The sequence below is a fragment of the Octopus bimaculoides genome, chromosome 10, assembly GCF_046866305.1.
Source record: "Octopus bimaculoides isolate indiv1 chromosome 10, ASM4686630v1, whole genome shotgun sequence".
Taxonomy (NCBI): domain Eukaryota; kingdom Metazoa; phylum Mollusca; class Cephalopoda; order Octopoda; family Octopodidae; genus Octopus; species Octopus bimaculoides.
Window position 1 is genome coordinate 47,945,241 of NC_142937.1, and position 15,599 is coordinate 47,960,839.

General features: G+C 37.2%; 1 protein-coding gene across 1 annotated transcript in view; it reads right to left on the minus strand.

Annotated features, from left to right (window-relative positions):
* The window catches only part of LOC106875341 (tryptophan 5-hydroxylase 1), an 83,014-nt gene that overhangs the window by 39,225 nt on the left and 28,190 nt on the right, over positions 1–15,599 (minus strand). Inside the window, exons 3-5 of the mRNA XM_089358600.1 lie at positions 13,402–13,509; positions 10,455–10,644; positions 5,124–5,218 (exon numbers count right to left, since the gene is read on the minus strand). Coding sequence (XP_089214726.1) covers positions 5,124–5,218; positions 10,455–10,644; positions 13,402–13,509 — 393 coding nt within the window. The remainder of the gene's footprint in view (positions 1–5,123; positions 5,219–10,454; positions 10,645–13,401; positions 13,510–15,599) is intronic.

The following is a 15,599-nucleotide window of genomic DNA, read 5'->3' on the forward strand; positions in this document are numbered from 1 at the left end:
ATATATATATATATATATATATATATATACATGACGGACCTCCTTCACTTTCCATCTACTATCATTTACATGGGTTTGGTTGGCCCGGGGTTATAAAGAAGACACTTGCTCAAAGTGCCACGCAGTGGGACTTGACTCGGAATCACGTGGTTGGGATTGGGAGGTCAATTTCTAAAACACAACCACTCTTGCGTCTTTAAATATAGTTGTGTGTGTGTGTGTGTGTGTGTGTGTGTGTGTGTGTGTGTGTGTGTGTGTGTGTGTGTGTGTGTGTGTGTGAGGGAGAGAGACAGAGAGAGAGAGGAAGAGGGAGAAGGAGAGAGAGATATATACAGTGGTATCGATATTCCTGCTCCTGAAATAACGGATTCCATAGAAACGAGCGTCGTCTTCGGTCATCACCGTCGTCGTTGATATCGCAGCTATCGCCATCTTCGTCGTCGTCGTCGATGTTGTCGATGTCGTCGTCGGAATGAAAATCCAGATCATTGATATTATCAATGAGACGGCTGGAAATCACATGAACGATCTTTATCAATACTGGAGTAGCATAATTTCCATCCGATTATATATCTTTGCATATCAACATCATCAACACTGCTATGTATGTATGTATGTATATATGTATGTATGTATGTATGTATGTATGTATGTATGCATGCATGCATCATTTATGCATGTGTGTATGTATATATGTATATAAGTAACTATGCAAGCATACATGTATTATATGTATGCATGCATGCAGCATTCTTTTGTTTTGGGGTTTGTTTCTCTTTTGTTTTTGTGTTTTTATATATTTAATGACTTGTCAAGCATTGCTACCAAACAGAAAAACATGATTTCTGCCTTTGTATCTGAGATGAGTATGATGAGCGCCATTTGATTGACAAATTTGATTTATCTCTATTTCTGGGTTGAGTGTAATTATCTCTGCTTAGTGGACAAACATGATTTGTTTCTATTTCTGAGATGATTTGGTGAGTGCCATTTGGCAAAAATTGAACTCTTCCAGATTAATGTTTCTAAAAATATTCTATATTGTATGACAATGAAATTTTCGCTTTTACCTCATTTACAAAAATTGCAGGTACACTAAATTCTTGAGTCCACATAACTCTGAATTGTTATTGTTGCAGTTGTTGATGTTGTTGTTGCTATTGCTTTTATTGCTAATGCTGCTACTTCTGCTTCTGCTGCTGCTACTTCTGCTTCTGCTGCTGCCGCTGCAGCTGTTGTAGTTGTTGCTATTGTTGATTGTGTTCTTGCTTATCCCCAAGTCAGCTTCTGATTGACCAGACCTATAATCAAAGGTGTTCCAGCCCTGGTTATCAAATTCTATTAATCGTATGTGAGACTAAGTTATCCAATATTTCCTCCCATTTTTTCTACCATGGGTGTTCTTTCAGGGTGATTTGGCTGCTATTTCTAGCATTTCCCATAACTAGGTGAACACGTTCTCATAAGCACATTTTCATGTATTTCACGAGATATATATATTCTTCTTAACATGGTTGCCATGTTAGAACATCGAATACAGCGTTACTAGCCTTGAGAGATCTCTTGTAGGCGCTTGGAGCATAAAAGCACACACATAGATCGTTGCAGTCGAGAATCGTCTGTCACAGACCCTGGAATTCGCATATTACGTGATTTCGGTCTACTGGAGCTCATCAGTGGGAAACTATTTGCGACATCAATGTCTGAAAAGCTACTGGTATTCTATATATCATGGCAGCGAGATTTGACTGTCATGTGGTGACCGGCGCTTCCCACTAGTGAGGTTCAATCGACCGAAATCACGTCATATAGGAATTCTGGCGTCCATGACAGACAACTCTCGACTGCTATAATCTATCAATGTGATTTTGCGCACCAAACACCTATAAGAGAAGATCTCTCGAGATTAATAACACAGTATTTAATGTTCTAACAAGGCATCCATGTTCAGTTGGATATTAAAATTACTTTTGGTATTAATACTGCCTCTGTTGCAAATAATTGATATATATATATACATATACATATATATAAAAAAAAAAGGTTAAAGGCCCGCGTCGGTCATGAATGACAGTGGGATTGCACCTAGAAAGCTCCTCTCCAAGGAACAAGTCCGGGCAAGGTTGTTTATGGAAGACCAACAGTCGCTTATACATACCAGCCTCCCCTATCCACGCCACTGATGTTACCCAAGAGGAAAGGCAAACACCGATAAAGCTTGGCACCAGTGACGTCACAACTCATTTCTACGGTTGAGTGAACTGGAGCAACATGAAAAATAAAGTGTCTTTCTCAAGACCACAACATCCAGCCCGATTCGAGAATCGAACTCACTACTTCGTTATCGTGAGTCCGATGCTCTAACCACTGAGCCATGCGCCTCACATGTGTGTGTGTTCGCGCGCGCGCGCGCGCGTGTGTGTGTGTGTGTATCTTCTATCTTTTCTCTTTTCAAAGAAAATATTTCTCCAGCTTTCGCTATTTTGCCCTTTTTCGGGTCGAACGTTCTTCCATCTGTTTTCGTTCGGTTTCCACTGTCCTGTTTTTGTTCCCAACTTCGACCCTCCATAAATCCAAAGTTTTATTTTGGTATTTATAGGAGCAACGGTCTTCGAAGACTCATATTGTCGTTCAATGCTCGAAATGAGGAATAGATAGACAGCCGACAACTGATGAAGGGTCGTTCTTTGTGTTACTTGTCCTGTTTTCCATTTGTTTCTGTAGTTTTGAACTCATCTGTTTTCGTATTTCATGTTGTTTACTGTTGGTGACATCCTGTACCCATATATGCATGTGTATGTATATATGTGTGTGTGTGTGTGTGTGTGTGTGTGTGTGTGTGCGTGTGTGTGTGCATGTATGTGTGTATGTATGTGTGTGTATGTATGTATGTATGTATGTATGTATACATTGGACTACCTTATCCATACGAGTCCAATCCGGTAAAATTTAGCTCATAATGACCAATACTGTCTGTTTTCTTACCACTTTCTTTTGTGCGTGACCTCATAGGCAAAAGCATAGCACTTTGGTCTCGAGGTCGGTCTTGCTGCGCTGCACATGGAGCAAACGTGGTCTACCTCAGCTCGTTGCTGGTCAATGCCATGTGAATGAATTTGGTAAGCGGAAACTGTGGAAACTCACCATATGTTTATGCGTGTATGTGTGTGTGTGTGTGTGTGTGTGTGTGTGTGTGTGTGTGTGTGTGTGTGTGTGTGTGTGTGTGTGTGTGTGTACGTGCGTGTGTGTGTACATGTTCGCGTTTGTGTTTGTCTCCCTTAACATGGTTTAACGACCGGTATTGATGTGTTTATGTAAAAAAAAAAAGAAGACGATTACTACCAAACTTTAAAAGAGAGTACATTTAATTGCCGATTATCTGGCATCTTTGGGACCTGTAGAGTGTCGGATTAGTGATTTTGCCGGATAATCGATTATGATGATGAACAACAATTGCATTTTCAGTTGATCGCTTCTCACCACACGCTGCACGAAACCCATGTCAATCCTTGAAACACTGCAGCCAGCCTTCATTGTAATCGCACCCGTATTCCAGTCCGAGTTCTTTATGGAATGTTTTCGCTTGTTCCTTCTCAAAATCATCTGACAGCTCGATACCTTCACTTTCACGCAGTCTAAACCACTTCATCAATGCGTGATCTAGTTTTACACTTTTACCAGCCTTCATTGTTTTCCTTTTACACATTTGGTTCTTTGACTCACTGAGAGCAAAGAAACGGAGAAACTGGACTTTCTGGGGGTTTTTTATGTCGTAAACTGTCGAAGATCCAATCTTTTCACCGACACACCGCAGTCAAGTTTTTTCAACAGTTTTTTCAACTTTTTCTTTTATGCACAATGTACAGTGTTTATGCTTTACATTACGAAAAGTACTTCCTTTATGCATTGAAACTATGGCTGGGGATAAAAGTGAAAAAGATATAATAATAAATGAAAAAAAATACAAACTGGAAAGGCCTGCCTTTTTTTTTTACAAATGATGCATGTGTGTTTATGCAGCAAGTAGCGCCAACAAATCGTAGCTGCCAGTTGGTGCGGCGACCCGGGAAATTTGAAATTATTTGAAATTTTTCTAGCCGAAATTAGTGCCAGATTACTGATTTTGCCAAATTACATGTTGCTGGATTAGTGGTAGTCTACTGTACTGAGATCGACATGCCCAGCATTGCTGCTGTTCAAGGACTGAAACCAGTAAAAAGGCAGAAGAGTAAATACATGGTAGTATATGCTATGTTTTTATAGTATTTATCACAACATAAAAGTGAATGCCTGCATACACACACGCACACACATGCATAGATACACAGACATACACAGACACATATGCACACATATACATAAGCGTGTATGCATGTGTGTATACATAAACACGCACATGCATACACACACACACACTTCATATATATATATATATATATATATATATATACATACATATGTGTATATCCTTTTTAATTTTGTTTTAGTCATTTGACTGCGGCCATGCTGGGGTACCACCTTGAAAGGTTTTAGCCGAACAAACTGACTCCAGGATTTTTTTAAAGCCTAGTATTTATTCTATCGGTCTATTTTGCTGAACAGTTAATTTACAGGGACAAACGCACCAACACCAGTAGTTAAGCGGTGGTGGGGATCACACTGACACAAGCACACAAACACACACACACACACACACACACACACATATATATATATAAACGATAGCCTTCGTTCAGTTTCCATCTACCAAATTCACTCACAAGGCTTTGGTCGGCCCGAGGCTATAGTAGAAGATACTTTCCCAAGGTGCCACGCAGTAGGACTGAACCCGGAACAATGTTGTTGGGAAGCAAGCCTCTTACCACAGAGCCACGCCTGCGCCTATAATGTGTGTGTGTGTGTGTGTGTGTGTGTGTGTGTACATGCGCGTGTGCGTGTGCGTGTGCGTGCGTGCGTGCGTGTGTGCGTGCGAGCCAGTTCATCACCTTGCTAGCACGCTTGTAATCGGTGTGATAAAACAGTCTTCTCCACAAAAATTAAGTCTTACACAAACTGTAACGAACATAAATAATTAATTATGGGCTGATGGTAAATTAGAAGATATTTTACTCAATGACACTTACAGGGTGATCGGCATCTAGTTCGCGACCATACATTAGTACACGATTGGCAAATTTGTCCAATTCCGCTATTTTGCGAGGGAACCACACTATATCATCTGAAATATAAAATTTTTAAAAAACAACAATAAAGGTAGCTTTAATAATAGTAAAAGAAGATTTTTCTCTTGAGCACTTCGGTGACTTATTTTAAAGTTAGAAGTCAGAATCCTACTGAATGGTGTCAAATTTTGGCACAAGGCTAACAATTTCGCAGAAAGGAATAAGACGATTACATCGACTCCAGTGCTCAACTGGTACTTATTTTATCGACCCCGAAAGGATGAAAAGTGAAGTCGACCTCGGCGGCATCTGAATTTGGGAAATAAAGATAGACGAAACACCGCTAAGCCTTTTGCCCGGCGTGCTAACGATTAAGCCAACTCGCCGCCTTTGCCGGCTTGCAATGTTTGCCAAATGGGTATTGTCACAAGTAATTGTCAAAATATCTGCATGAAAATTGGCTAATCTATATACAAACATGATTTTAATTCTATGCAAATTATGTTGTATACAGGTACATCTAAATTATATACACTTTAAAATATATACACCATTCTTCAATACACTTTTTTAAGTTAATGTAAAATATATATATATATATATATATATATATATACACACACAATCTTTTGAAGTAAGAGTAAACAGTCTGAACTAACTCTCAATTTCTATTTAAACTAATTTATTTGTTTTAGTATGAAAGTCACTTTTAGTCCACAGGATTGAAGTGAAACCATTTATCTTTCAAATTCCGATAACTAGATGACTAAAACGCTTCCCTAAATGTTGAATAATAACAAAAATATTTTTTCACATAACTGTAGTATGAATGACTGCAGTTTGTAATCGCTATTTTGTAGTAAACCTTTCGTTGTTTCTTGACTCGAAATATAGAAATCTCCCGTTTTTTTTCTTTACAAGTAAACTAATTTCTGCCTCATATGGCAAAATTTCTCTATGTAAGTACTGCATCCATTTATCGGAAGGAGGGATTCAATCGAAAGTTGGCCTTCTTTATATAATTAAACCTTTTCTATTTTACACTCTGGTCTTATACAACAAAACTAGCATTACAAGCATGGGAGTTCTATTGACCAAGATAAACATTTATATTGATGCCATATTTCTTTCAAATATATTTCCTGATAATACAACGCTGTGAGAAACTATTCATTATCAAAATGATCTATTAATTTCTTTTTCTGTATTAATGGAGGTCATGGATCAAAACTGAGCCATGTAATCTAGTAGCAGTAATCCTTAATATTAAAATGACCCCTGCAACAATGACTGCATTTGTTATGAATCTAATCAGTGTTCTTCAAATAAAAATAAAAGAAAATGGTATTTGGTTATCTAATCTAATTTCTGATATTGGAAACATCCCTTGTCTGCAACTAGCATATTCGATAATATAAAAAGACGTGAAATAATTTTCCAATTTTCAGTGATAGGAAAACATGACCTGTTTTCGTCAACATCAAATCAAGATACATTTTTTAATTTGGCACACGGCAATTTAGAGTAGTGACATTTATTCTATCGACTCTAAAATACAAAATCCATTCAAGCGAGACTACTTGGAATCATAAGCAGCTGACTCGATAAGGCAAACTATTCATCGCAGAATCTTTCAGCTGACACCTCTGACTGCAGCATATCGACTGATATTTTGCATATTTAAATCAACCATCAAATACATATACATATATACACACACGCACACACACACACACACACATATATATATATATATACATACATAAGTACATACATACATACATACACACACACATACATATATACATACATATATATATAGTGTGTGTGTGTGTGTGTGTGTGTGTGTGTGTATATATTTACATATACATATATATGTAAGTATGTATGTAAATTTACACATGCATGTATGTATGTATGCCAGGTCACGTGTAAAGTCTCTCACAAAGGCTGCTGGTAACGCAGAATCCACTTCAACCTGTTGTGTAGTCAGGTCGTCGGTGACTAAACTGGCACCCCATCACTCTAACCAGCTCAGGATAGTTGCTAGAAAACTAGTAGGACTAAAATATTACCTGTAAAAGGAGGAATCAACCCAGTGTAGGTTCAAATACTACCAAGCGATAGCAGGGACACTCAGAAATTCCGGGTTGGTGTCTGCCATGCTAGAAGACCACTGGGAGTGAGCTTTTGATAAAGTATGTCTAGGAGATGATCAGTCTGATATTAAACGGAATGTGTAGGGAATGGCGTTGGACATTTTGGGGGACCTTCTGCTTGCGTCTGAGATCATGGCCCTCCCACATTCTTGAGCCTGAGACCCACGTTGGCACTAGATATCTTGTCACGGCTTGTCTCTAGATCATGACAATACGTTGAGGAGGGCCTATGAGCTTTATTGGGCCAAAGATTTTGAACAGGCATTCCTGTGATGGTCATTACTCGTCTAACGAATCGGCAGTCATACTATATATATATTTATATATATATATATATATATATATATATATATATATATATATATATATATACAGGAGAATATACAAATAATAACAACAGACGAGGACAGGTGGTGTAAATAACAAAAGTATATATTAGTATGACGCTCGGGAATACGGAAAGTCTTTGACGTTTCGAGCTACGCTCTTCAACAGAAAGAATACGGGGACAAGGAGAAAAACACGGAGAAAAAAAATTGAATAGTGTTCAGTCAACGGTCAATACATACATACATACATACATATCTATATCTATCTCTGTGCGTGCGTGTGTGTGTGTTTGTGTACTACTATTCATCATTTTCAGTGCAAGGACACAATCGATGACTGCAAGAATCTCCGTCAAAATCCTTAACTACCATTTTGGAATAATTTCAGCTTGTCATACTTCCCATACGATAAGAATTACTGTTATCATCTTAAATTTGTTTCTTTCTTTCTTCTTTACATTCAAAGTTTTAGGGCTAACTTTCACACCTGAGTACCTAACTCACCAGGGTCAATTTTACCTTTCATCCTTTAGAGTCTATAAAAAAATGAAGTACCAGCCAAGTAGTGGGGTCTTTTGGCATCAACTAAACCTCTCCCTTCAAAATTGCTAAACTTGTGCCATGATTAGAAACCATCATCATTATTATTACTATATTACTATGGGTTTTTCTTCTATCAGTTTTGTTTCCTTTTCTTGCAGAGTTTTTCCGAAACTCACTGTATACATTGATAGGCCATTAAAATAAACATACCAAATTGTTCTGCTTATTTACAGAATCAAATAAAGTTAGATTATAAAAAAAATTATTTACATGAATGGTAATCGTTCTCAAAGCGGCAATGCTCTTCTCAATACATGTGATGTACCAGTTAATACAATCTTTTGCATTTCCTACAGAGCTGGTAAGCCAGAAATCATTCTCAAATAATTTTCCGTTCCTTTTTTTGATCATTCCTAGAGCCACCTACAATTAGTGGTATTATGACTGCCTTGAGACACCACATTTTTTTCTATTTCAATAAGCAAATCTTATATTTTCAGAGTTTGTCAAATTCTTTTGTCGAAATATTATGACCACAAGGAATGCTCATGTCGATCATTTTGGTCTTTTACAATAATATCCGGTTTATTAGCTTTGATCGTTCTGTCAGTATGTACTAGGAAGTGCCAAAGAATCGTTACATTTTCTTTCAATTACAGCCTCAGGGTAACACTTATTCCACTTGTCAACAGTTTTGATTTTATACATTAACCAGTGTAGATATTGACCAATCATGTCTGGTGCTAAAACTTTACCTCCAGAGATCAGCTAGTTCACTGTTTCAATTTTATCATTGCAGAATCGGTACTTTGGATCTACTCTATTTTTCATCACATTGGCTTGGTTGTTCCAGTTCAATAAGCTTTGATTTTGAGCTGCTAAGATGAAGCCTTCACACTCTACCTTTAGCCAGAGCTTTGTAGCCACTGATGGATATGCTTCTGGTCGATCTCAGCTTGTTTACTACGGGCCAATATTTACCATGCAGAGATTTCCTTAAAAACAGTGAAGCTTCTTACCTCTCTCGTGATTTTCAATGAGTTTTAACATCCAGTTGCTAGTTGTTTTAAGATATTTGGCCAATTCAGTTGCAGTGGTTTTGTAAGAAGGTTTTGTTATCATCATCATCATCATCATCATCATCATCATCATCATCATCATTATTAAGGCGGTGAGCTAGCAGAATCGTTAGCACGCCGGGCAAAAAGCTTAACGGCATTTTGTCCGTCCTTACGGTCTGAGTTCATATTCCGCCGCGGTCGACTTTTCCTTTCATTCTTTCGAGGTCGACAAAATAAGTACCAGCTGAGTAGTGGGGTCGATGTAATAGACTTACTCCTCCCCCGAAATTGCTAACCTTGTACCTATAGTAAATAGGATCATTATTATTATCATTTATTATAGAGCTAGTAGAAGGTGGCGAACTGGAAGACTCGTTAGCACGACAGACAAAAATGTTTGGCGACATTTCTTTCGACTTTATGCTCTGAGTACGTTGCACCGGCGTTAACTTTGCTTTTCACTTTTCGGGGTTGATAAAATGTGTGCCAGCTGAGCACTGGGGTTGATGTAATCTCCCACAAAATTCCAGGCCTTGCGCCTAATGTAGAAAGGTTTACTACTACTACTACTACTAGTAGTAGTAATAGTAGTAGTAGTAGTAGTAGTAGTAGTAGTAGTAGTAGTAGTAGTAGTAGTAGTAGTAGTAGTAGTAGTAGTATCGTTATCGCTCATTAGTATATAAAATATAAAATTGTATTTATTTTAATAGCCTTGCAATATTAAGGAAAATGACATGAATATGGTATGAAATAAAACTAAAATATTGATTTATAAAATTCACAAATTTAGTAGCTACCCAGAATCCATCAAATTTGTTTTGTATTGAGGATTGCTAACAGTGATGCCAACAGCAGTAACTCTCTCTCTCTCTCTGCTCTCTATAGATTTTCTTTTGTTACTACGAGAGTAATAAATCAATTCAAACATTAAGTATCATATATATACTGCTTGATTTTTTTTTATAATAAACTGTATCTATTAATAGTTTTTAACACTATTGATTTCATTGGTTGGCAAATTTGCAATTTATTCCCTTTTGAATTTTGAAAGAGTATTATTGACGTATGTAGAGTGAAACTTTTCCAATAGAGTATCGAAACTAGGTCACAATAAACTTAGTTCCAACTCATGGCACTCACCGCGTTCCTAAAACAAAAATTTGCTCGAAGATAACTTTGAATTACAAATTAAATATATACCATCTGGTTCTTCAGGACAGGTGGGAAATGCCTTCACATTTCCTACATCATCAGGAATTTGGAGCTGAAGTTTTTCGAGAAGGTCTTCTATAGCCAGTTTACTGGACTCTACATTGATGAAAATGTCATATTCACTGTCTTCCATCTGCGACCTGCGCGATTCGATGTGTGTGACGTTGACTTTGTTGTCCTAAATAGTGATGGAGAAAGAGCAAACTTTATTAACGCCACAAATTGTTGTTTTCTTTATCAGCATAAATATTTGTCTCTATGTTAGTGTATTTGTGAATTTGTGCATGAGAGAGAGAGAAGCTGAGAGGGTAAAAGAGATAGAAGAGGGCAAGAGAGAGAGAAAACGATGAAAGTAAACAAGAGATACAAATCGGGAGGATAGCAAGTGAAAGGAAGAGGGAGAAAAGGATAAAGAAAGGTGTGTAAGAAAGCAATAAGTGGGGAGAGAGATTTCTCTAACACCAAATTACTCTGACCGTAGCAGCTTTTCGAACCTTCTTTCTCTTCTTATATAGGACCGTTTGTTTTATGTCAAAGGATACGGGCCGATACAGTTGGGCAGGAATGAATTTAAAGAACACGATTATGAGAACTTCACTCTCTCCCTCTTCACCTTTATTTACCATCTCTTCCTTGTTTCCACCACAAAGTTCAGTCCTTTTTTGCGGTGTGGGGGCTTGTGTGGTTCAATGATCCTCAGAGCAATGCCAACGGAACGCAAGCTCCCGGTAAGGCTTCTGATGCTGAATGGCTCAAAGAATAGAGGCCTACCTAGAAAAAAAGTAAAGTTACAGCAGTGTCGATGACAATTCAAAACCAAACTGGACCTGAGAGAGGAGAGAGGCATAAGAAGATAGCCCAGAGTCGAGAACAATGGAGAAATGTCGTTGATGGTCTATGCTTACTAAAATATGATGCTCTTTCTCGTTTGCACACGGTTTCCGTACGAAGAGAACATCTGAAAATGGATATATGAGCATATGTGTATTTGTGTGTGTGTGTGTGTGTGTGTGTGTGTGTGTGTGTGTGTGTGTGTGTGTGTGTGTGTGTGTGTGTGTGTGTGTGTGAGGTATGTGCGTAAGTATGTGTGTGTGTGTACGGTCATATGCAAGGTAAACAGTATTACATATCGGAACAACAAACGTTTTGTTCACTCGGCTATACGGTCGACTGTACACATCAATGTTTTGAAAAGAAATCACTGAAAGGTGTGAACAGGTTAAATTGTTGATCTCTGACATCTTTTGCTATTCTTCGTATCCGTGAGTGTGTACGTATGCGTGCTCACGTGTGTTACGTTATTATTTTAAAGCAAATTTAAGAATAAGAATGATATATCAATGAAAGTGACCCACCCATTACTGACAGTAGAGTCAAATTTATTATAAAATTCGTGTTCAATGGGGCTTTAAGTTTCGCTTATTCAACCTCAATAAACCGTTACGTGAAACTAAAATTTCTTAAAGTTCCATTGAACACGAATATATATATATATATATATATATATATATATATATATATATATGTGTGTGTGTGTGTGTGTGTGTGTGTGTGTGTGTGTGTGTGTGTGTGTGTGTGTGTGTGTGTGTATGTATGTATGTGTGTGTGTGTGTGTGTGTTGTGTATTGTTCTGTTGTTGGCTGGATCGACGAAAAGTATTCCATCCAACGACACCCAACAAGAGATAAGAATTAGTTAATAAATACAAGATTTATATGATGCATAGATAATACAGTAATCGGACTGGTTTGGATAGCATGTTGTGTACAACCCTGCAATCGTTCAGGTTCAAAATAAACAAGGCTACTTACAGAGAAAATGCGTCACTTCAAGAAAAGATACGCTAGCCACCTGTCTCCTTTCGAGTATATAGACTAGAAGAAAAGCACCAAGTTAGCTAGCCACACCTGAGACCTAAAGGCAAAATACCCCACATATCATTAAGCGGAGTATTGTAGAAAGATCTACGCCATACATTAATGGGCCCAAGAGATGTAGATAGCTGAATGAACACACCTTTTTAAATCTAAGAACTTATAGACCTGAACTCGAAACCGAAATTTTTCACTAGAGGCAAGCATCTTGGCAAGTTCCTGCTATCGAATTGGAGAACACCAGCCACTCCGAATTTTAGCCTTTCCCCATCCGATTAAACTCTCACTCTAACCTTTGTAAATTTATATATAATATATTGGTTTCAAATTTTGGCACAAGGCCAACAAGTTCGAGGGAGGGAGTAAGTCGACATCAGTGTTCAACTGGTACTTATTTTATCACCCCGACAGGAAGAAAGGTAAAGTCAGCCTTCGCGGAATTTGAACTCAGAACATAAAGATGGACAAAACGCCGCTAAGTATGTTGCCTGGTGTGCTAACGATCCTACCAGCTCTCTGCCTTAATTCATATATAAAATATTACTAGTAGTCTTCTTCATACTGATCAAAGATATACAACACATACCTCCTTTTCCTTCAAAACTTTCCTTGTTTCTGTTTCTTTTTTTTCTTTTTTCTTGGTTTTATTCATTTTTCTCTGAGAGCAACCATGTTTATCTTGTGCCTGAACGACTGCAGGATAGAAACAGCATGCTACACAAGCCAGTCCGATTACTACACCATCCGAGCATGAAACTTATAGTAGCTTATATATAAACCCTGTGCTTGTTAAATTTTACATATATATAGAGGTGTGTGTGTGAGTGTATTTATATATACATATATGCGTGCGCGTCTGTATATATATATATATATATATATATATATATATATATATATATATATATATATATATATATATATATATATATATATATATATATATATATATATATGTACGAGTGTGATAAGTGCATGTATATTTGTATGAATGGAAGCACATATTAAAAACAAAATCAAACATAACAACAGCAAGAATAATAAAAGCAGAAGTATTTTACCTGAAATACTTTTAAAGCACTTGACAAACAGCCAACTTGATTCTTCAGTGACAACAATATGGAACCCACTTTTTCACGACTTGAACAACCTCTTCCATTTTCTGTTTCCTATTATTTAAAAGAACACACAAATTATATACTGCACATGTTTCGGTAGCAAAATTTTATTTAGAACACAAGTACATAGTATAACTTGAGATCTAACAATATGCAACATCATTTAACATAATTTAAAGTCGTGTTTTCATAAAGAAGTGTCGTTTTATGAAAACACGATCTTACACTACGTTGCATGAAATTGCGTATTATAACATGCTAAATTACATAATTTATCTGTGTTCTAAATAAAATTCTGCTATGGAAACATGTAGTAACGCCCAAAACACCCATGCATTTCATCCCTATCACTATAAATTTCACTGCGTCTAATGTATCAATTACTCTTTGGATACATACTTGAATTTTCAGGATGCCTGATACTGGTGCACCACCCTTTCAACCCGGCCTTCACGAATGATTTGAACGGTTAACTAGCTTGGAATTTTCGGATTAAACTATCGGATTAAACTATCGGATTAAACTATCTAGCCATAACACGCGTTGTGCTTCGCTGTTCATTTGCCTTGATCTAATTTAATCTAATATATGTAATCTAAAACAGTTTGATTCGGCTCCATGGCTCCATGCCACTTAAAATTTCGTGAGCCTTTGACAGAAGCCCGTCTCTTTCAGGCTTCGGTAATCTAAGACTGAAAGAGGTCCGCAAAACTTGAAACGCATTGAGCCAAATCAAATTGTTTTAAATAATACATGTAACTCCCATTAAATGTGTTGAGTGCCTTTTTCTTTCGGTTGTGCACTCACTCGTATGTATATATATACTTTCTTGTTGGAAATGGATGCGTAGCGTTTAATTAAATTATAATATAATTAATAAGCCTAACAACAGATAGAGGAATTAGGATGTCCTCTGGTTCAACCCGATTTTCAGTTTGCATGTTTCAACCAAGATCGCTGGAAAATTTTTTGCTGCTTTGGACAAGTGTTTTTCTAAATCTAATCGGTATCATGCTATTTTTAATCGACACACTGTGAAGGTATCCTACGTCAACTCTGATAATTTAGAGCAATTTTTGCATCGCATAAACAATAGCAAAATGCTATTGGATCTAGCGAACATTTGCATCTAAATACCAACCAAGGAGATGTAAACCGCATTGATAAACACCAACTACGACCAATTTGTAGTAGTAGAAATACTTATGATACAGCTAGCATGGTAACAACGCCGGTAAATGGAGTTAGGATTGCCTTATATACAAATAAATACAAGAAATGCTCATGCAGAGAAAAATCAAAATGTCCTTTGATGAATCTCTGTATGAGTACAAATCTTATATATAAATGTACCGTGCACACAAGGGGAGGGCCATATGTTTTCATTGGTCAGAAGGCTGATTCATTTAAGAATCGTTTTTGTAACCATGTTGCCAGCTTTAAGACAATCAATAAGAAACATTCAACATCTTTGGCAGATTTTGTACGGCGACTGAAGGAGGATAAAATGAAGTACAGCATTAATCGGTCCATAGTAAGGTATGCGAAAATAGTAAGGTATTGGTCCATAGTAAGGTATTGGTCCATAGTAAGGTATTGGTCCATAGTAAGGTATTGGTCCATAGTAAGGTATTGGTCCATAGTAAGGTATAATTTCCAGGAAATGCCGTCTCTGTTCCAAGGAAACCCTGTCTATTCTGTAGACTAACGAGATAATCGAATTTCTGAACGACTCTCGAGATGCTTACACGCATATAAATGTACTTTTGCATAATGCAGTGAGTTTGAATTTTGAGTAGCCATTAATTTGACTTAATTTGCATTAAGGTATGATCATGAGTGCACCAAACCTCGCGTGTGCGTATGGTCACATTTTTGCGAATGCTTGTATGAGCGAGTGTACTCGCGCCAGACACCTTGCCCGAGGGCGTTTATAGATCCATATCTGATAACGGTTATTTTTAATACTTTTCTCGCTGGATTGCGTGTTCGTTTCTATTTTTGCCGTCTGTAATTTTATTTTTGATCTTCTATATTAATGAAAATATTTCCTCCGTCTGACTGCTTTTCTCACTACAAAACGGAAAGTTACATTGCGGAACAGTCATTTTAATGAGTTGTATTTATTTATCACCTGACGA